The following is a 20,526-nucleotide window of genomic DNA, read 5'->3' as shown; positions in this document are numbered from 1 at the left end:
CCATTGCGCGCTCAAGCTTGAGCGTGCACATTCGCACCCGGACACCAGGCGTCCGGCGTGCGCTGCACGCACTCTCGGAACTACACTTCCCGGCTCTCCCAGCGCAGCCCGTGACACTCCTTGGACGGCGGGTGCTGAGCGGAATTTCAACAGCTGCGCTTCTCTTGCTCGGACCCGGCCCTGGACCCAGCCCCGGCCTCGGACACGGCTCCACCATGGAGGAGGCGGACCGAATCCTCATCCATTCCCTGCGCCAGGCCGGCACGTAAGGACACAGCCCCCGCCTACCCCGGAATGCCCACATCTGGGACTTGAAAACTCAGGACCCAGTCACCCGGGAACCTTAAAACCCCAGACCTTGACATCTAGGGCTTCAACTTCCAGGACCCTAAGACCCCCTCTTCCCCTTACACACACACACACTCTCTCCCCTCTCCCCCTCCCCTCCCCCTCTCACCCCCCCACACATCAGGGGCCTCACAAACCGTTTGAGCCCGACACTTGAGAAATCCCAAACTCCAGGACCCAGACACCTCCAGACCTTAAAACCTAGGAACCTCAAGACCCGGGACCCTAAAATCTGTGGCTCTTGATATCAATACCCCGGGACCTTGATATCTGGAGATCCTACGATACCTGTATCCTGAGAACCAGGGAACTTAAAACCCCAGGACCTTGGCACTCAGGGACTCCAGAAACCCTGGGACTGAATGTTGGGAACCTTCAAACCCAGTTTCCCAACACCTGGTGCTTTTAAAACCCCATGACCCTAAATTCTGGCGGCCTCAACACTTGGTGACCCTGACACACAAGGACTCCTGCATTTGACGGCCCTAAAAACCCAGGATGCCAACATCTAGGGAGCCTGATTTCTGGATTGCTTGAATCTAGGAGGTTTTGATATCCATGGATCTTGACATCCAGGGATGCTGACATTTGGAATTCCTGAAAACTCCAGCCTCCCAACATCTAGTCTTAAAACCCTAGCAGCTCAATGTCTAGGGGCCCCTGAAATGCAGGGAACATGATATCTGGGGACCTAGAAACCCAGACACCATGCCACTTGGGCCTCTTGCTCTTCTCAGACCCCAGAAATTTGGGGCTTTTAAACATAGGGAAATTTGAGATTTTTTTTGAACTCAGATCCCTTCTATACACCACACTTTTACACCAAGGTGTTAGGACCCGAGGACTTCTCCAGTTCTTAGTTTTCCAAATGGAAGGCACAGTCATCAACACCCAGGACCTGTCTGAACTGTGGCCATCCTCCCCACCCCCACCCTGGTACTAGGGCTTCCAGAAGGCGGCACGGCCTAGCTTGATCCTTGTTTCCTGACTGCTCTCCCCGTCGAGCCTGCCACTTTCTTCTTCAGGGCAGTTCCTCCAGATGTGCAGACCCTGCGAGCCTTCACCACTGAGCTGGTCGTAGAAGCTGTGGTTCGCTGCCTGCGTGTGATCAACCCTGCTGTGGGCTCTGGCCTCAGCCCCCTGCTGCCTCTTGCCATGTCCGCCCGGTTCCGCCTGGCCATGAGCCTGGCTCAGGCCTGCATGGTGAGTTTCCTCCTCCCAATACACACAGCCTCTTCCTTCCTCCTTCACAAAGTCTCCAAGCTCTTTTGAAACTCTTGCCTTTCCTCTCTGCCACCTCCCCTTATGGCTTAGTTGTCATTATTTAAGGCTGCTGGCTCTCTGGCCAAACTGCCTGAGTAGTTCAGACGCTCGCTACACCACTTGCTAACTGGGTGACCCTAACCCTTCTGGGCCTCAGTTTCCTTATCTGTGAAATCGAGATGATAAAAGTAGTTGCTCTGAGCATTAAATGAGTTGATCCAGTTTGTGCCTGGGCTGCCCCTGGCTCCCACATTTTAAGCTTAGCACCAAGAATTTTTTCCCCTATAGTATCCATTTACCAGTTCCAGAAAAGGCCCTTCTTGGTTCACATGCTCACCCCTAAGTTAACCACCATGTACTCTGATTGGCCCAGCCTGGATCACATGATCATCCCTACAGGGCCCTGTGATTGGCTGCTCCTTCAGGATCACATGGAGTTGAGGAGAGAGGGTTACCCAGGGGAAGATAAGCTGGTTAACTACAACACTGTCTCTGCTGCATTCCCCCTGTGGCAGCCACACATGTCCCGCCTCTCATGAGAATGATTCCCACACTGTCTCTCTCACAGATAAAGTGCCTTCTGACAAAGCACTCACGCCTCCCCAGTACAGAGCTGTGTCGTTACTATATCCAAGGGCTCTGAGTAATGTCATTTCTCTGGCTCACTATCTCTGTGACTTTGGGCCGGTCTCTTAAGCTCTTTTGGCCTAAGTTCCCTCATGTGTAAAATGGGCATAAGGATTGTACCTACCACGTAGGGTTGCTATGAGGATTGAAAACAAGTTATAATATGAAAAGCTGGATATAATAAGCTTTATGTAAGTGGTATTACTATTATTAGATAGGCCTTATCTGGCTGCTTGCATTCCAGCAAGCTGTGGCTACATAATGAATGTAAACACGCCCAACATACCCAGTATATGGTGGTAGAGGGACAATAGAGTAACTACAGTGAAAACTTCTGTTTAGCCCCAGGGGACAGGGTGGTCAAGTTTCTTGAATTTGTACCTTGCTTGCGCAGTTTCTGTCTCTTAGCAATGGGCCTCAGAGCTCTGCCCATCCCTTAGCTCTCAGGCTCACCTACCTCTCAGGAGTTCTCAGGTTCTTCTGTGTGGGGCTGTCCCCTGGCCCAGGGCTGTATCGTCAAGGATGGCACTTTATAAGGGGGAAGTTATGTCCTCTGTTGAGGAGGGGCTGGGGCTCGGGCCTCCCCCAGTTCTCTGTTGCTTTCTTCTCTCAGTGCTGTCTCCCACTGGATCTGGTGTTGACCTACTTTTGCTCACACTGACTTGAGTGTCGGGCAGAGAGTACGGCTTTTCCAGTGATCAAGAGGTTCATGTGATTGTCTGGCTCCAGAGCCTCAGTTTTCCTGCAGGAGGCAGAAAGTGTGTCTCTTACCCCAGCTGTGTGCTGCCGCTGTGGCCCACATCAGCTCAGTACCGCCGCCTTCCGGTGTCTGCCTCTTCATGCGCCCTACTCCTGGCACCACTTTCTGCAATTCAGCCGCCTCCATTTTTTGGTGTCTGTCACTTCACACACCCCCCTCCTGGAATGAGTTTCTGTATCAGTCACAACTCTTTGATTGCAGGTGTTGGAAAAAACCCAAAGTAAAGTAGCTTAAAAGCCAGTGGTTTTCACACTTTTTTGACTCCAAAATAAATATATCTTACAGTGTGACCCAATACACACATATGCATATGATAATGATGTTTTCTGAGTGTGTACTCTATGCCAGGTACTGTGGTAACATGGTGTTAACTCATTCAATTCTCATGACAACTTTCTGAGGAAGGTACTGTTGGTATCCCTTTTTTCAGATGAGGAAAGTGAAGCACACAGAGGTTAAGTGATTTGCCCGAGGTCACACAGTTGGTTTGAGAAAAGGCTTGGATTTAAATCCAGAAAGACTGCTTTCAGAGTCCACGCAACTCCAGACCAACAGCAACTCTGGCAGAAAAAGGCTTTCTTTCTCTCTAGGCCCATTTCTCAGTCCCCATCCAGAACCCCAGTGGGCCCTTTTATCCCTAAAGCAGCCACAGGGGGAAAGTACCGTCAGCCCCATTTTACAGCTAGGAAGCTGAGCTTCCTGGTGGTTAAATAACCGGTCCAAGGCCTTTGACCCAGTAAGTAGCACGGGCTGGATTTCAACCCTGATCTTTTTTACTCCAAAGCTTGTAGTCTCTTTAAAAAAAAAACAAAACTTATTGTTTTGAGTAGGTCATTTTTACCAGTCAGGGTCCAGTCTGGAGACAGAAACCCCAGCAGTAATATGAACAGGGAAATTTTAATATAAAGAATTGTTAGCTAGGTAAAAGGTGGTTAACTATTTAACTACCATTTAACTATTTAACCACCAACTATTTAATGAAAGAGATCTCCAAGGTATGACAGAAGATAGCTTGAGAAGTCTTACTGGCACTTCACACCATTCACCCATACTCTTACCTGTCTGCTATAAGACAGTTACTCTGATGAGTTTCTTGTGTATCTTTCCAATTTTTTTAAATGCAGATATAAGCAAATATGAACGTATATTCTTATTTCCTCCCTTTCTTACACAAAAGAAAGCATATACCTAGTTTCTTACCTTTTTTTCCCCTAACAATGTCTCCTGGAAATCATTTCATATCAGACAATAGAGATCTTAAATCATTTTTTCCTTTTTCCAGCTGCATCGTAGTCCACTGTATATAGGTACCATAATTTATTCAACCACTCTCCTATGCTTGGACATTTAGGGAGTTTCCAGTATTTTGCAGAGTGCTGTAATGAATAATCTGGTGTGTATGTATTTTTGAATTGTTGGAGGCATATCTTTGTGGTAAACTCCTAGAAGTAGGATTGCTAGGTAGAAGGGTAAATGCATATGTAGTTTTGTTCGATTTTGCCAAATTGCCCTCGCTGGGATTGTTTAATTTTTGCCTTTCCGGTGACAGTGTATGAGAGAGTGCCTGTTTCTCTACAGCCTCACCCACTGAGGTTATTGTCAGATTTTTGCCCATTCAATAGATGAGGAGTGGTATTTCAGTATAGTTCCCCCCCTCCCCTGTTTGTACTTTGAAAAACTTTCAAATTTAGAGAAAAATGAAAATAGAACAGTGAACACCTGTATACCCTTCTCCTAGCTTCCTATATTGTTAACATTTTGCTCCGTTCTCTTCTCTCTCTATAGATTCACACACACACACACACACACACGTTTTTGCTGAACCATTTGAAAGTGGCAGACATCTTGACACTTCACGCCTAAAACCTTCAGTGTGCCTCTCCTCAGTAAAAGGCCCTTCGCCAGCATAGCCACAATACCATGATCACACCCATGAAATTTAATATTGATAGAATAATAGTATCTAATATCTAGTACACGGTCAAATTTCCCCAGTTGTCACAAAAATATCCTTGATAGCTCTTTTTCGAACCAGAGTCCACTCAAGGATCTGACATTTTCTTTCACTGTTACGACTCTAATCTTACCTTTGGAACAGTCCTCCCTTGTTTTTGCTTCTTTCACGATGAATGTTTTTGAAGAGTCCAGGCTGGCTGTTTCATGGAGTGCCCCACAATTTGAATTGGTCTGATTGGTTTCTCATGATTAGATTCAGGTTTGGGGCAGGAACACCACACGAATGATAGCATCTCCCTCCCCGCATGCACGTGAACCTCAGGAGAATGGACCGTCAGGTGGTCCCGGGACGGTGATGCTTGTGTGCAGTCTCTCGGTGTGCTTTCAATTCGTGTCTTTCTTGTAGGCAAGATTGGACAGATTTGCATATGTTTAAGAGCCGTTTTCATTTCTTTTTCTGTGAACTGTCTGTTCCTATCTTGTGCCTACTTTTCTGTCACATTGCTGGTCTTTTTTACTTGTTTAGTTTTAAGCACTCTTTATATACCAGGAAGATTCGCTATTTGCCTATGATATGAGCGCCAGTTATTTTTTCTCAGCTTTTTTCTTTTTTGAATTTGCTCATTTATATTTTTTCTTTAAAATCTTTATTTCATTTCATGTATTCAGAAATACCCGTCTTCTCTTTTATGGCCTCTGGAGTTTAAGTTATAGTTAGAAAGGCCAGAGCTTTGCTCTTATTTCTTGCTATCTGTAGCATTGACTATAACCCCTCTGTGGCTCCCCGCAGAGGCCTAGAGGCCTTGGGGAGCCCAGGGGAGGTTCAGAGGGTGGTGGTTGGTGAGAGAGTGGGAGCGTTTGTGGTCTAGGTCCAGGGCTCCCAGGGTAGGAGGATCCTGCCTGCCTGACTGGTAGGGGCCCCCTCCTCAACCCCCAGGACCTGGGCTATCCCTTGGAGCTTGGCTATCAGAACTTCCTCTACCCCAGTGAGCCAGACCTCCGGGACCTGCTTCTCTTCTTGGCTGAGCGTCTGCCCACTGATGCCTCTGAGGATGCAGACCAGCCTGCGGGTATGGGGGTGCCTGGGGCGTGGTGAGAGTGAGGGCAGAGGGTGGCCTTCCTGGGTGTTATAGAGGCTGAGAGAGGTGGAGGTGGTGAAAACATTGACAGATAGGTGTGGAGGTATGTGTCTTCTGGAGAGCTAGGCGGGGAGAGAGGGGATGCAGGGCAGGGGGAAGGGGCCAGGGCTAGGGTCAACCCAGGTGGTGAGTCGGTGCTGGGAGGGGCCTCTCTGCCTCACCTCCTGCTTGCTCCTCCTCGCCCACTCCACTCCAACCACACCAGCCTCCTTGATGCTCCTCAGACACGCCGGGCCACTCCAGCCTCCAGGCCTTCATATTTGCTGGATTATTCTTCCCTCAGATATCCTTATGGTTCACTCCCTTACCTCGTGGAGGTTCCTGTTCACATGTCATTCAGGGAGGCCTTCCTTGGGCTGCCATATTTAAAATTACATCCTCCTCTCAACAATCCTCCTTTCCTGATCACCACCTGACAGTTTTCTGTATTGTCCTTATGATCTTAGTCATGATCTGCTCTCCCAGAAGGCCAGCACCAGGAGGGCAAGGCTACTCATCAGTTTGTTCACTGAGGTATCTCGAGAGTCTAGAATAGTGACTGGGACATAGTAGGTGCTCAATAAGTGTTGAATGACCGAGTGTGAGAATGGTAGCTAGATAGATATGCATCTCTGGGAGGGGAGTCAGGAGTGAGGGATGCATTTTTGGAGTTGTGGCATTGTGACCTGATTGACACTCCCTCCCCACCCCCCATAGGTGACTCAGCTATCCTTCTCCGGGCCATTGGGAGCCAAATCCGTGACCAGCTGGCCGTGCCCTGGGTCCCACCACTCCTGCGCACTCCCAAGCTGCAGCACCTCCAGGTGGGACCCTCCAACTCATGTCGATATTACTTGTCCGTGGTTTGCCTTCCTTTTCCCCATCTGGGTGCTCAGGTTTTTGGCCACCTCCCACCGATGCCCCCCATCACAGTTCATCCTGGAAGCTCTGATTCTGCTTTCCCACCAGGGCTCAGCCCCCCAGAAGCCTTTCCACGCCAGCAGGCTGGTCATGCCTGAGTTGAGTTCCAGAGGAGGTGAGCGTGAGCCTGTGGGGAGGGGCTGGGGAGAAGGGTAGAGGTGGGCCTGACCGTGCGGGGAGGTGGGAGGGCTAGTTGACTCTGTTTCTGCCTCCAGAGCCCCGGGAGTTCCAGGCAAGTCCCTTGCTGCTACCAGCCCCCACCCAGGTGCCCCAGCCTGCTGGGAGGGCAGCCTCACTCCTCGAACGCCATGCCATCCAGCTCTGCCAGCACATGGGCCGGGACCACCCTGGGGACGAGGACTGGGTCCACCGGGCACCCCGCCTCCCTGCCCAGGTACCACCCAGTGCTTGGCTCCCTGCTGCCAAGGCCCCTGCTCACTACTGCTCCCATTTTGTCTCCTGTTGGTCCTCTGTCCCTTTCTTTTCCCCACTTTGGCCCTCTCTTCATCGTCTCCCTTCTGCATGTACCTCCCTGGCTCCCCACCTGAAAGAACATTGGAGTCAGAAAGACTATGGACCTTGCACAAGTCAGTCTCCCCCCTCAGAGCCTCGGTTTCCTGTTCGGAGACACGGGTGGGGGCAGTGTTCTCCTCTCAGGGTAGCATTCGACTGAATAACGTGCACGACATTCCTAGCAACCCGAGCAGTCAGGATTTGCTCCCTTCCTCGTTTTCTGCCACCTTTCTGCCCCTGAATGTCTCACCTTGTCTCTGCCATTGTTACCGATGCTCATCTTTTCTGTCTCAAGCTCTGCACCATCTCTTCTGTCCACTGTCTTTCTCGTTCTGTGGTTTTGCTGCCCCTCTTTCTCGCCCCCCTCTCTGTGTCTTCATTTCCAGGCTCTGTCTCTCCCCTCTCTGTCCACCTCTAACTGTCTCCTCTGTCTGCCCCTGCCTCCCCCACTGCCATCTGTTCCATCTTTACCTGTCTCTCTTTTTTAAACTCATAGGAATTTTTAAACACAGAAGTAGAGAGAACATTCTCATGAATCCTACGTGCCTGTCACCCACCGTCAACTATAAGCATTTTGCCAGTCTGTCTTCCTCTATTCTCCCCCAACTTTTTTTTCTGTATTATTTTAAAGCAAATCCCAGACATCATGTCATTTCAACTCTAAATATTTAAGTATACATCTCTTAACTCATAAGGGTGTTCACTTTTTCATGTAACCCCTGGGCCATTTTCACACCTAACAAAATTAACAATGATCTCTTAATACTGTCTAACACTGAGTTCATAATCAGATTTCCCCGGTTGTCTCCAGACCGCCTCTGTTCTTGTCTCTCTCCCTCTCAGTTCCACTCTCTGCTTCCACCTCCTTCTTTGCCCAGCACCTCTGACTCTCTGTCTCTCTCTGTCCCCACATCCTCTCAGTGTTCTTTTTTTTTTTTTTTTGTGAGGAGATCAGCCCTGTGCTAACATCTGCCAATCCTCCTCTTTTTTTTGCTGAGGAAGACTGGCCCTGGGCTAACATCCATGCCCATCTTCCTCCACTTTATATGGGACGCCGCCACAGCATGGCTTGCCAAGCAGTGCATCAGTGCGCGCCCGGGATCCGAACCGGCGGACCCCGGGCTGCCACAGCGGAGCGCGCACACTTAACCACTTGCGCCACTGGGCGGGCCCCTATCCTCTCAGTGTTGCTCTCTGATTTGGGGGCTCCCTTCCCACAGCCTCCTCCAGTGCGGGGAGTGAGTGGGTGGAGAGTAGCGTGGCTGTGAGGAAGAGGAGACTCCGTCCTCACAGAGCTCCCAGACCGATGGGCCAGGAGTGTGGGTCCGGACCCCTTGGTGGCAGAGGCTGGAGGGTGGGTGTGACTTGTCAGTAGCACCTTGTCAGGCAGCTCCCTGGAGGAGGCAGGGCCTTGGGTGCCCAGCAGGCCTCTACACCCTCCCGTCTCCCTGCCCCATTTCCAGGAAGATACACGGGCTCAGCGGCAGCGGCTGCAGAAGCACCTGGCTGAGCATCTGCGCCAGACCTGGGGCCGGCCAGGGGCCCCCCCACAAGCTCGAGACCTGGGAGAGCTGCTGCAGGCCTGGGGTGCTGGGGCCAGGACTGGTGTTCCCAAGGGCTCCCGCTTCACGCATTCAGAGAAGTTCACCTTCCATCTGGTGGGTGGGCCTGAGTGGACATGAGGCATGCTGATGGGGCTGAGGCAGGCTCAGAGGGTTGCTTTATGTACAGACACTACACTTTATCCACACAGGTTCCTGTGTTGCCACTGGCGTGCCCTCTCCCCACCCGGGGTGGGTACCCGGAGGGGTCCCCTGGCTTCTCAGGGACTTTAGTGGAGAAAGGGTAGAGGGGTGCTCTTTGTGCAAAACCCCAGCCTTCCCTAGGCAGTTTCCTCTGGACATATCTTCTCTCCTTGGATAGTCACCCAGAGGGACCCTCATCCTTCTCGTGGGCAGCTGGGGCTTCATAGATGGGGCAGGTGGGCAGGAGCTTGTCAGGGTCAGGGAAGTTTCTTTATGAGCAAACACTCTAGTCTGAGGTCGCAGATAGTGCCTTAACCCTCATACACTCACAGTTTGACAGCCATTAGCCATTGAGTGGGCACGGGTCTGGTGCTGGGAGGGCTGGGCTATGAGGGGCAGGGCCTTCCCCGACAGCCATGGTGCTCCCTTCTCACTTCCCCAGGAGCCCGAGGCCCAGGCAGCCCAGGTGTCAGATGTGCCAGCCACCTCCCGGCGGCCTGAACAGGTGAGCAGAGCAGAGGGGGGTGCCCTGGGCCCTTGCCTGTCTACTGAGCCTGACACCCCCAACCCTAACTGGCCTGTGCCTCCCAGGACATGTGGGCAGCTCAAGAGCAGGAGCTGGAGTCCCTTCAGGAGCAGCTGGAGGGAGTGAACCACAACATTGAGGAGGTTGAAGCCAACATGAAGATGCTGGGAATCAGCCTTGTGCAGGTGGGGCATGGGGGTAGGGGAGAGGCTGCTCACCTGGGGTTGGGTCACAAGTCGGGCCTAGAGGGTTTAGAGGGACTTGAGTGGGCTAAGAGGTACTCTGTAGGGGTCTGCAGATGTCAGAAGGGTTCGTGGGGACCACTGGGGACGTGTGGGGCTTTTAAGCGTTCAGGGGACTCGTTGGGGGTAAGAGGGGGATGTAGGGTGTGGGGCTTGGAACTGTAGGGCTTAGAGGCACCCATGGGCATCAGTCGGGCCTTGTGGGTGTCTGTGGGCATCTGTGAGGGCATGATGGGTCTGTATGGGCAGAGGCTTGTGGGGCTTCTCAGGGCTCCTGGGGGTCAATGTGGAGATGGAGGGCTCAGAGGGGCCTGCGGGTGCCCACCACTGCTTATAGGTCTCTGTCGCTATCAGAGGGGGTCGAGGGGCCTATAGGAGCTAGAGGGGTGGGCTGTCATCTGTGGGGGCTTGGGCTAGGCCAGAGCTTTCCAGGCTCAGCGAGGGCTGGGGGCCTGTGGTGTGTGGCCAGACTCCCCCACTGACTGGGAGTGGGGGTCCCGGATGCCAGGTGGAGACTGAGTGTCGGCAGAGTGAGCTCAGCATGGTGGAGCGTGAGCAGGGCCTGCGCCTGAAGAGCCGGGCGGTGGAGCTGCTGCCCGACGGGGCTGCCAACCTCGCCAAGCTGCAGGTGGGGCTGGCGCTGGGGCTGGGCAGGGAGGGTTGGAGTTGGAAGGGCCCAGCCTGTGTGACACGTACCTCCCTACCACCATCCCTAGCTCGTGGTAGAAAGTAGTGCCCAGCGGGTCATCCACTTGGCGGGTCAGTGGGAAAAACACCGAGTCCCGCTCCTTGCTGAGTACCGCCACCTCCGAAAGCTCCAGGATTGCAGAGAGGTAGGTTGTGGGGTCCTGGGCTGTGGGTGGGGCAGGTTCGGTCCCTCCCTAGGTGGTCATCCCTGTGCTCTGCTCACTGTCCTCTACCTGTGGGGTCCTGGCAGCTGGAATCTTCTCGAAGGCTGGCAGAGATCCAGGAGCTGCACCAGAGTGTTCGGGCAGCTGCCGAAGAGGCTCGCAGGAAGGAGGAGATCTATAAGCAGTTGGTAAGGCCCGTGCAGGGGCCTTGGGTGGCTTGGAGCTGGTGGGGTGTGGGTCCTAGGGGAGTGCCTGCTGTGTCCCTGCCTAGGTATCGGAGCTGGAGACCCTGCCCAGAGACGTGTCCCGGCTGGCCTACACCCAGCGCATCCTGGAGATTGTGGGCAACATCCGGAAGCAGAAGGAAGAGATTACTAAGGTGCGCCATTGTGGCTGTGGAGGGTGGGTCATACAGGCAGACATGCCCAAGCGGCAGATGTGTGGAGCGTGGCCACACGGGGACCTTACACCCTCTGAAAGGCAGAGCTATCTGGCCACACCCTGACACAGAACAGTCCCACACGGTCCACTCCAGCCACCCCTGATGCAGTGACACACAGGCCCTGTCTGGATGTATGAAAGCCCTCAGCTGGCTGGCCACCCCGCCCCAGACATGGGCTCATGGCTACCCTGGTCTCTGCCAGATCTTGTCTGACACCAAGGAGCTTCAGAAGGAAATCAACTCCCTGTCTGGGAAGCTGGACCGGACGTTTGCGGTGACTGATGAGCTCGTGTTCAAGGTATGGGGCAGGCCGGGCCAGATGGGAGGTGGGGTGGGGCTGGGCTGCTGCCTGCCCATCTGCTCATGGGCTGGCTTGGGCCTAGGTCCTGCGTGAGTCTTGTGCGTACACTAATGCTCAGCCCTAGCTTTGCACCGTGAAGGATGAAGTCAGGGGAGTGGGGGAGGGTGGCATTGTGGGGACCTGGGGGTTGTGTGTGTATGGGGAGCGGGTCAAGGGCAGCCCACTGATACCTTTGAGGTCCCCTCTCTCTGGTCAGGATGCCAAGAAGGATGATGCTGTTCGGAAGGCCTACAAGTATCTAGCTGCCTTGCATGAGGTGAGGGGAGAAGCGTGCCGAGGGGCTGGCTGGGGACTGGCCGGGTTGGGTGCAAGCCTTCTGCTCCTGCTGTCCCCAGAACTGCAGCCAGCTCATCCAGACCATCGAGGACACAGGCACTATCATGCGGGAGGTTCGTGACCTTGAGGAGCAGGTGAGGCCTGGGGGTAGGAGAGGAAACCAAGGTAGGCCAGGGGACAGCTCCTTGGTTTATGCCGAGAGAGGCTGTGGAACCAGACACAGCCTACAGCTGGAGTCTCAGCCCTGCCCCTTAGTAGCTGTGTGTGTGACCTGCCAGTAGCCTACTCTGAGCCCCAGCTTCCGTCCTGAGGGTCTTCACAGGGCCCTCTGCCTCCCAGGGCCGTTGGCAGAGGCATTAGCTTGAGTATACGGTGGGTAATCCTGCCATGTAGCAAAGGATGCTTTACGTGGATGGATGACACGTGCAAAGGCCTGGTGGTGGGATGGAGCAGGCTGTTGTTGGAGGGGGTGGGAGGAGCACCAGAGGGGCCCTGAGTGGCTGTAATGGAGGGAGGTGGCCAGCAGGAGCTGGGAAAGGGGCCCTGCATGCTGAAGGGGCGTGCTTTACACTGCCTTAGATCGAGACAGAGATGGGCAAGAAGACCCTCAGCAACCTGGAGAAGATCCGCGAGGACTACCGAGCCCTTCGCCAGGAGAACGCTGGCCTCCTGGGGCGGGTCCGTGAGGCCTGAGGAGCCCCCGGCAGAGGTCTCCCCCCAGCTCAGACAGGGATTTGGGATGTTGCGGGCGATGGCCAAGCACTTACCCTAGCCATTCTATTTACTGTCCAGTTTCTTCTGCTGTGGCCTTAAACCAGATTCCTACCCACCTGACCCCAACTCTTATCTGGGGTGATCGTCCAGAGTGTGGGAGCTCGGCTGCAGTTTATTGGGGAGAGCACTGGGGGTTGGGGCCTTGGATCCCAAATAAATGAGGGACTCTGACTGCAGTCTAAGCTGAGCCATGGACGGGGGCACAGGGCTCAGGGTGGGGGCGAGGGGTGGGTGGCAGGTGGGACACAGGTGCGTTTTGGCGAGTCAGTGTGTGTGGCCATGCATGTCCGTCCGGGGCTCAGGAGATGCACTGGGGCACTGTGTGGGTATGCGTATGTGCAAGATCCGCGGGTGAGTTCTAAAGGGCTGTGTGACTGACAGTATGTGTTGGGAGCTGTGTGAGACTGTGCGTGACTGGTATGTGTCTGTGTGGCTTTCTGGGACCTGAGATCCTGAAGGTACTGAGGCTGCTTCTGTGCAGGTGTCTGGGCACGGCCCGTGTGACACTGCACCTGTGGGCCCAGAGGCTGGCTGGGGGTGTGTGCTTTGGGCTATGTGGGTTGACAAGACTATGCTTGGGTGTGATTGTCTGTGTGACTATGCAGATTTGAGGTCATCTGAGTGTACTGAGGCAGGCTCTTTGTGTTTTGGGGTTTGTATTGAGTCCAAGGGACAGGATTGTGACCATCTGTGTGTCTTTTCCACTCCCAAGGTCATCGGTGAGAGTGACTGAGGCAGGCTGTGTGTGTGGTTGGTTGTGAAAGCTCACTTTGGCTGGAAAGCCCATTGCAGGGGGCTGGACCGGGGGTGCAGGGCTGGGGCCCCTCTGAGCAGCCTTGGTGCAGAGCATATGATCCAGGAGGGTGGTCAGCTGGGGAGCAGGGTCCCCGGCAGGCCAGACAGTGCACACCTCACTTCTTGGTCCCTGCGGGCATGTCCAGGGCCTATCACCCCTGCCCCGGCCACTTCCACCCCCCCGTTTTGGCCCCTGTCCGTCCTTCCTTCTTTCCTTGGTTTTGAGGTCAGGGGCCAGGTGTGGGGTTGGAACACCTGCTGGGCCTCTGGCTTCTCTTCTTGCGGAACTCGAACTCATCCACGGTCCACACAGCCCCCTTCTCACTCTCCACCCGCACGAAGCACTTGTGCAGGCTCAGGTTGTGGCGGATGGCGTTCTGTGGAGGGAGGACCAGCCAGCCAGGCCGGGGCGGGGAAGCGGGCAGGCAGTCATCCTCTGAGGTCAGCAGTCCCCACCAAAAACTGACCTCCTGCCCCTACCCAGCATGCCTGCAAGCCCAGCTCCAGGCCCACCCAGCTTGGCCCAGCACCGTGAAGGCCTCTGAGGCCCTCCTAGGTACAGCCACCTACAGAGGAGCTCACCTTCCAGGTGGCAGGGTGGTTTCTGAAGAAGGCAAACATGCGTGTGAACCAGTGATAGATCTCGTTGAGTGTCCGCTGCTTCTCAGGAGCCTCCAAGATGGCGTGGAGGTTAGGGGGTGGGGGGGTAAGGGGGCTGCTCCCCTAAAGTCGGGATGAGAGGGGCAGTATCCCGCCCTGGGCCATCTGACATGGGGTGGAATTGTGGGGGCAGGGGAAGGGAGGGAGGGAGATGGTGTGGGGTCAGAGACAGGGTTAGAAATGGGGTGAGAGTGGGGCCAGGATAGGGTTAGGTAAAGGACCAGGGCTGAGGTTGGAGTGGGGTCTGGTTAAGGGTTAGGGCTGGAGTTAGGTTACAGGTCTGGGATAGAGCTGGAGTTGGGGGTCTCTGTAGGGATGAGGTTTCAGGGTTTGGAAGGTTAAGGGCCAGGAGTGGGATCAAGTTATAGATTTGGAAGGGGTAGGGGCCAGGCAGAGTTCAAAGTCAGGGAAGGGGTTGGTTAAAGGTCAGGCTAGGGATGGACTAGGGTGAGTTGAGGGTCGAGGGATGAGATGGCATTAGTTCAGGAGTCAGAGATGGGCCTAGTTATCTAGCTACTTTATGTGTCAGGGATGTGGTTAGGTTCAGGGTCAAAAATGAGGTTAGTTGTGGTGAAGTTAAGGTTAGCTGTTTGTGGTCGTTAAGGGGCACGGCGGGGGTTAGGTGTGGAGTGAGGCCAAGGGTCAGGGAATTTGATCTATTTCAATTTAAGATTGGGGTTAAGTCCAAGGTCAGTGGTTATGGCTGCAATGAGGTTCCAGGTCAGGGTGGGCCTTGGTAGGGGAATGTGTGGCATTGTGTAGGAATTAGGTGTGGGCCTAGGATGAAGGTCCGGGCGGGCTCTGGTGAAGGTTCTGGGAAGGCATTAGGGAGATTCAGATGAAGGGGATGGGATGGGGTGAGGTTAAGGGTCAGGTGTTACAAGGAAGGAGTTAGGGATGGGATCCAGCTGGGGGATGTGTTGACATGCTGGGGAAGGAGTTAGGGTAATACTTGAGGTGGGTTTAGGGCCAGGGGCAGAAATCAGGTTCATTTTCGGGCTATTTATAGGTCCAGGAGGGGGTTAAGCATGAAGTTGAGATGGACATCAGGAAAGGGGTGGGTTTAGGGCCAGAATCTGGCTTGCACTGGCCTGGATGGTGGTTTAGGTTTGGGTTCCGGGGCAGGTGGAGGGTAAAGCCAGCATGGGGGATCACATCTGAAGCTATGGGTTTGTTCATGCAGGAGCCTGCCCTGGGGGGGTGGTCAGAGGGGGGCTGGGAGTTTGGGAGGCAGGTCCCCACCCCCTCTTTCTCTTCCTTCTCCGCGGCCTGAGCTGCCCTGCTTACCCAGCGGATGAGGGTGGCATAGGTGAAAGGGGGCCGCATGTTGTGGAACTTGAAGTAGTCCATGTTGTGGAAGAACTCTGTTGGTGGGGGCGGGGGGAGAATCAGGCCCCATCTGGGAACTCCTTGCTCCCTCCCCTCCCCTCCGCTCTACAACATCCTGTCTGCACGCCTGAAATCCCACTGTTAACACCGGTTTCCATGTCACGGGTACTGTTTGCTGAGCACTAGACATAAATTGTATCATTTACTTTTTGCACCTCTCCCACCAAAATGGGGCTTATTCTCCCCAAAGTTTAAAAGAAGTGAAGTAACTTGCACACCAAAGGGATGTAACTGGTTAAGTGGCTGAGCCAGGATGACACTCGAGGGTCCTGATCCCTGTTAAGCCCACAGGCCAGGCCTTGCAGGTAGTAGGGGACTGGTGAGCTCGGGTGAATCACCCTACTTTACCTGCGGGGGAAGGGAGAGTCCCTGGGAATTACTTAGCTAGTTCCCTCCCTTCTGATGACCAAATGGAATAGCCGAAGCCCGGGGTGAATGAACCCCAAACCCCAGGGGAGATAGGGTCAACAGCTGAGACCATAATGGGGGCTTGCAGGCCAGGGAAATCCTGAGAAGAAGCTTTTGCAAGCAGATGCGTTTTCCCAAAGGCTGGGTGGCAGGTGGGGAAGAGCAGTATGGAGCTCCTTTCTGTCCCCCCACCCAGTGCCATTCAGGGGGATTAGGGGCTTGGGGGGACCGTGTAGTGCCTGGACCATCCTTACCCGGGAAGGTGCTGTTTCCATGGCTGCCCCAGAGGTGCCTCCGCACAGCAAACAGGCCATCGGGGGCCTCCTGGGGGCCGGGCCAGGCTGGGACGGTGGTGCCCGGGGTGCCAGTGGCCACGATGCGACAGGAGCCCTTGTCAGATGATGCCTGCGGGAGGAGGGAGAGGCTGGTGACCCAGAGGCTTAAACTTTCCACTGTAATTTTATTTTATTTATTTATTTTTTTTGTGAGGAAGATTGGCCCTGAGCGAACATCTGCCAATCCTCCTCTTTTTTTGCTGAGGAAGACTGGCCCTGGGCTAACATCCATGCCCATCTTCCTCTAGTTTATATGGGACGCCACCACAGCATGGCTTGCCAAGCAGTGTGTCGGTGCGCGCCCGGGATCCAAACTGGTGAACCCCGGGCCGCCGCAGCAGAGCGCACACACTTAACCGCTTGCGCCACCTGGCCGGCCCCTCCACTGTAATTTTAAATAAGTAACTTTTTAAAAGCAGGGGTGCCCTGTTCTCAATTCTAGTCTGATGTGGAACCCCACGAAGCAGCATAAGCCATATTTGTTAGACTGTGGGTGTGGACACTAGCTTGTGTGGCGTACTGATGCTGCGGCCACAAGCTGGGGCTGAACTGGGCTCCTCTACTACCTAACTGTGACCTTGGGAAAGTCACCTAAGCCTCCCTGGCCTTGATTTTCCTCATCTGTGAACTGGGGATGATAGTAATACCTCACTGTGGCATCATGAGGATTAAATAAATTAACACCAGCCAAGTGCTCAGAAATGGTGCCTGGCACCCAGGCCGGCTTCATGGGTGTGTGACCTGTGCAGTTGCACCGGGCCCCACACTTTGTTTAATGCACTGCGGACCTTATCTTGAAATATGAGCCCTGCATTTTCATTTTGCACTGGGCCCTGTGCATTACATAGCAGGTCCTACCAGCAGCACATGGTCTGCATTCAGTGTCTTGGGCTATTTGCTGTTGCTTTGAAAACTCAAGATCACAATGTTTCGAGATCTTAGGGTCAGAGGGTTTGTAGGTGGAGGGGGACAGATTCCCAGGTCTGGGTGTGTTTGGAGCTGGGGACAGGGGCCCAGAGATCCCAGGGCCTGGGTGCCAGGATAGGTCCCCTGCTCCCTGCAGGGCCTCTCCCCTGCCCACCAGTAGTCTGTGCCATCTACAGGCCTGGGGTGGCTCACCGCAGACGGAGCCTTGGTCAGGGCCATCTTCCCGGCCAGGTGGGCCTGCATAGCACCCAGCTTCTCCTTCTCCAGCACCAGCTGTGAGGACGGGCACAAAGTGAGGCCTCAGCCTGGCCTGTCTCTGCCACATTTTTGCCCAGGCTATGGTCTTCCCGGGAGTGCCCTGCCCCCTCCCTCCCTTTATGCCAACCCCCATCCCAGGTGAGCTTGGCCCCTGGCATAGGGTGGACAAGGTTCACCCACCATCTCCCCCAACCATATCACCTGCTGCTCCAGAGACTGCACCACCTCCCTCTGGAGGAGACACTGTGCCCTGCCCTTCTCATCCAGGAGATGGTCCGCCTGGCAGTGCCTGAGTAGGGGGAAGGGTCCAAACATGGTGGGCCTGGCCTCTTGGCTCAGTGTTCCCAGTGGGGAGGGCCTGACTCTGGGAGGTCCCTCCTCAGAGTCTCAGCCTCCCTCCACTCTCTCTACCTCGGTCTCCCTCTTGCACGTGTCATTCCTTCAACACATGCTACTTGGCGTCTGCTGTGCGCCAGGCCTGAGCTCACTGCTTGAGCTTAGCCAGGGTGCTGGAGATGTTGTTAAGGGTGGTGAGCTGAGAGTGGGCCAGGTAGGTGAGTGCAGGAAAGGCATTGCAGTTAAAGGCGATAGCCTGTGCAAAGGCCTGGTGGTGAAGAGGATAGGCTACATTGAGTTGCCACTGATAGCTGGGCATGGTTGGAGAAGTGTGTGTGTGTGTGTGTGTGTGTGTGTGTGTGTGTCTGTGTGTCTCTGTGTGTGTGTGTCTGTGTGTCTCTGTGTGTGTGTGTCTCTGTGTGTGTGTGTGTCATGGGGCAGAGCGGAGGCAGCAATGGCCATTGTGAGGAGTTGGGACTTTGGGGATCAGTAGAATCAGGCTGGTGTGTTGGCATGAGGGGTAGCAGGGCAAAGCAGTTAGGAGTGTGGATTCTAGAGCCTGGTTGCCTGGGTTCAAGTCCCAGCTCTGTCACTTAGGACTGGGTGATCTTGATCAAGACACTTAACCTCTTTGGCCTCAGTTTCTTTGTCTGTAAAATGGAGGTAAATAATAGTACACCTCTAAGATTATTATGCCCCATTATACAGATGAGGAAACCGAGGCTCAGAGAAGCTAAGTAACTTGCCCAAGTTCTCACAGCCAGTGAGTGATAGAGCAGGGATTTGAACCCGCAGTCTCAGCTTTTGCCTCTTTCATCTTACTACCTATCAGAATGAGGTCTGCATGGAGACCTGCACCCCAGATCTCCCACAAACTGGGGACTCCCCTGGACTTAAATGGGCTTGGGCCACTCACTTGAGGAAGTCCTCTGGCTCCTCGAAGACCTTCTCGCATCCAGGCCACTTGCAGACACCATTTGCCAGCAATGAGTAGGAGCCCTGGGGCGTGGTCGAAAGGGTGCTGGGGGGACAGAGGGTGTCAGGGGAGGGGATGGCAGGGCAAGGGTCCTTCCCAGCCCTGCCCGCTGACCTGTCTTTCCTGGATGCACTGGGGCTTGGGAAGGTGCAGAGCAGTGTGGGTTCCCTGGACACCCACTCCAGGCTGGCCATGTTGATCCCTGCAGATGGGGACAGGGCACCTCTGGGGTCTGCGGGCCGGGCTCTGGAGCTCGGTCCACAAGGCCTCTCATTTTTAGCTTCCCACCCCGCTGAGCCTCACAGGCCCTGACTCCCAGGGGGCTCTGTTGTCCCTAACGTCCAAGGTTTCTGGTGGAGCAGCTCAAAGACTGCCATTTGTTAGTGCTGACATTTCGACTAACTTTGCAAAGATCTGCAGTTCTGTGATGTTGACATTCTGCATCTTTAAGGCTCTGAGCCTGACATTTTTTGGAGGTTGGAGTTTCCAAGATGATAAGACCTGACGCCTCTGACCTCCTGAGGGCCGCGATTCAGCAGCCTACACTGCTCACGTTCAAGGACTTGGGGCTTTGGGGTTCTGTGGAGCTGCGGGGTGTCGTGTTACCAGGTGGCAGGCCGGGCCGGGCCTTGAGGGAGAAGACCCCAGTGGCAGCAGTGGGCGGTGGGAGGCTGATCATAGCTGGGCTGTCCAGTGGGCGCACCTGCAGCACGGGGGTCCGGGCATGGGCATCCACCGTTGAGAGCTGGGGGCACATAGGGGCCATGGTTCAGCCTGCCTCCCCCCCCCGCCCCCATTCTCCCACCTGCTCCATCCTCCCTGCCTGTTCAGGGTCAGTACCTGGTGCATGAAGTGTGGCCTGTCCTGGAGGAGTGCCTGCAGGTGGGGTGAGGGACCCAGCCGTGCTCCGGAGGGTGCCACCATGACTAGGGGCACTGTGGGCAGCTGCGGGGAGAAGGCAGGCAGGTGAGATGCCATCCTCATCCTCACCGTTCTACATGTTTAATTCATTCACTCCTCATCACAACCCCACGTGGTAGGTACTGTGACCATCCTCATTTTACATATGTGGAAACTGAGGCTCAGGGAGATTGAGTGATTTTTTCCAAGAGTAAACAGCTAATATGTGGCAGACCTGGCCTCAACCCTGTCACCTCACCTCCTTGGGCCCCACTCCTCTCCTCCATCACATGGGGATGGGGACACATGGCCATGCCTGTGGGACCATGAAAGGGTCTACTCTTCTGAGACGGATTGGGAGGTCGAGGAGAGCCTCGAATCTTTGAGACCTGCTAAGTGGGGACTTTCTTGGCCCTGCGACATCTGCATAAGTCACAGACTTGCCTGGGACCCAGAAAACCACTTCCTGTGCCCCAGCTGGGCCCCCCGCCCGGTGCCACAGTAAAGGTCGGCACCTGTAGGCCCAGGTACCCCACCCTGTCTGCCCCATCCTGAGCCCTTGGCCTCACCTGCAGCTGTGATGGTGGCATGGGGTTCAAGGAAGAGGAGGAGGCATGGGCCCCACCTCGGAGGTCCCGACCCTGGAAGGCTGCCCCTGGCCCCTTGGCCCCGAGCAGGTCTGAGGCCTTCGGTGCAGCTCTCCAGCTGGGCGAAGTTCCTGGTGTTGGGCCAAGTGCCAAGGAAGGGGCCGAGGGCTTGGCTGGCCTGGGGTTGGGCATTGGGTCCTTGTCTGAGGGCAGGCTGTGGGGACATAGGGGG

At 54.8% G+C, this 20,526-nt stretch overlaps 2 protein-coding genes across 2 annotated transcripts; one reads left to right on the top strand and one right to left on the bottom strand.

Annotated features, from left to right (window-relative positions):
• The first annotated feature begins 156 nt into the window (after positions 1-156).
• CCDC22 (CCC complex scaffolding subunit CCDC22) lies at positions 157-12,899 on the top strand. Its single transcript, XM_004434918.3, has 17 exons — positions 157-265; positions 1,374-1,551; positions 5,892-6,024; positions 6,790-6,896; positions 7,042-7,108; positions 7,209-7,387; positions 8,970-9,164; positions 9,694-9,756; positions 9,843-9,962; positions 10,528-10,647; positions 10,736-10,852; positions 10,957-11,058; positions 11,142-11,249; positions 11,515-11,610; positions 11,870-11,929; positions 12,009-12,083; positions 12,529-12,899. Exons 1-17 carry the CDS (start codon positions 216-218, stop codon positions 12,640-12,642), a joined length of 1,884 nt encoding a protein of 627 aa, XP_004434975.1. The 5' UTR covers positions 157-215; the 3' UTR covers positions 12,643-12,899.
• An 825-nt stretch (positions 12,900-13,724) lies between these two features.
• FOXP3 (forkhead box P3) lies at positions 13,725-20,526 on the bottom strand. The gene is made up of 10 exons (XM_014790972.2): positions 20,277-20,526; positions 19,648-19,752; positions 19,414-19,552; positions 18,748-19,009; positions 17,697-17,784; positions 17,430-17,510; positions 16,230-16,380; positions 15,466-15,542; positions 14,101-14,202; positions 13,725-13,895 (listed from the first exon to the last, which is right to left on the bottom strand). The coding sequence occupies exons 1-10, from the start codon at positions 20,484-20,486 to the stop codon at positions 13,746-13,748; spliced, it is 1,365 nt and encodes a 454-aa protein (XP_014646458.2). The 5' UTR covers positions 20,487-20,526; the 3' UTR covers positions 13,725-13,745.

The sequence above is a fragment of the Ceratotherium simum genome, chromosome X (genome assembly GCF_057802395.1).
Source record: "Ceratotherium simum simum isolate JZ-2026a chromosome X, ASM5780239v1, whole genome shotgun sequence".
Lineage (NCBI taxonomy): Eukaryota > Metazoa > Chordata > Mammalia > Perissodactyla > Rhinocerotidae > Ceratotherium > Ceratotherium simum.
Note: the sequence above shows the minus strand (reverse complement) of the source record. Positions and strands in the feature narration are given on the sequence as shown.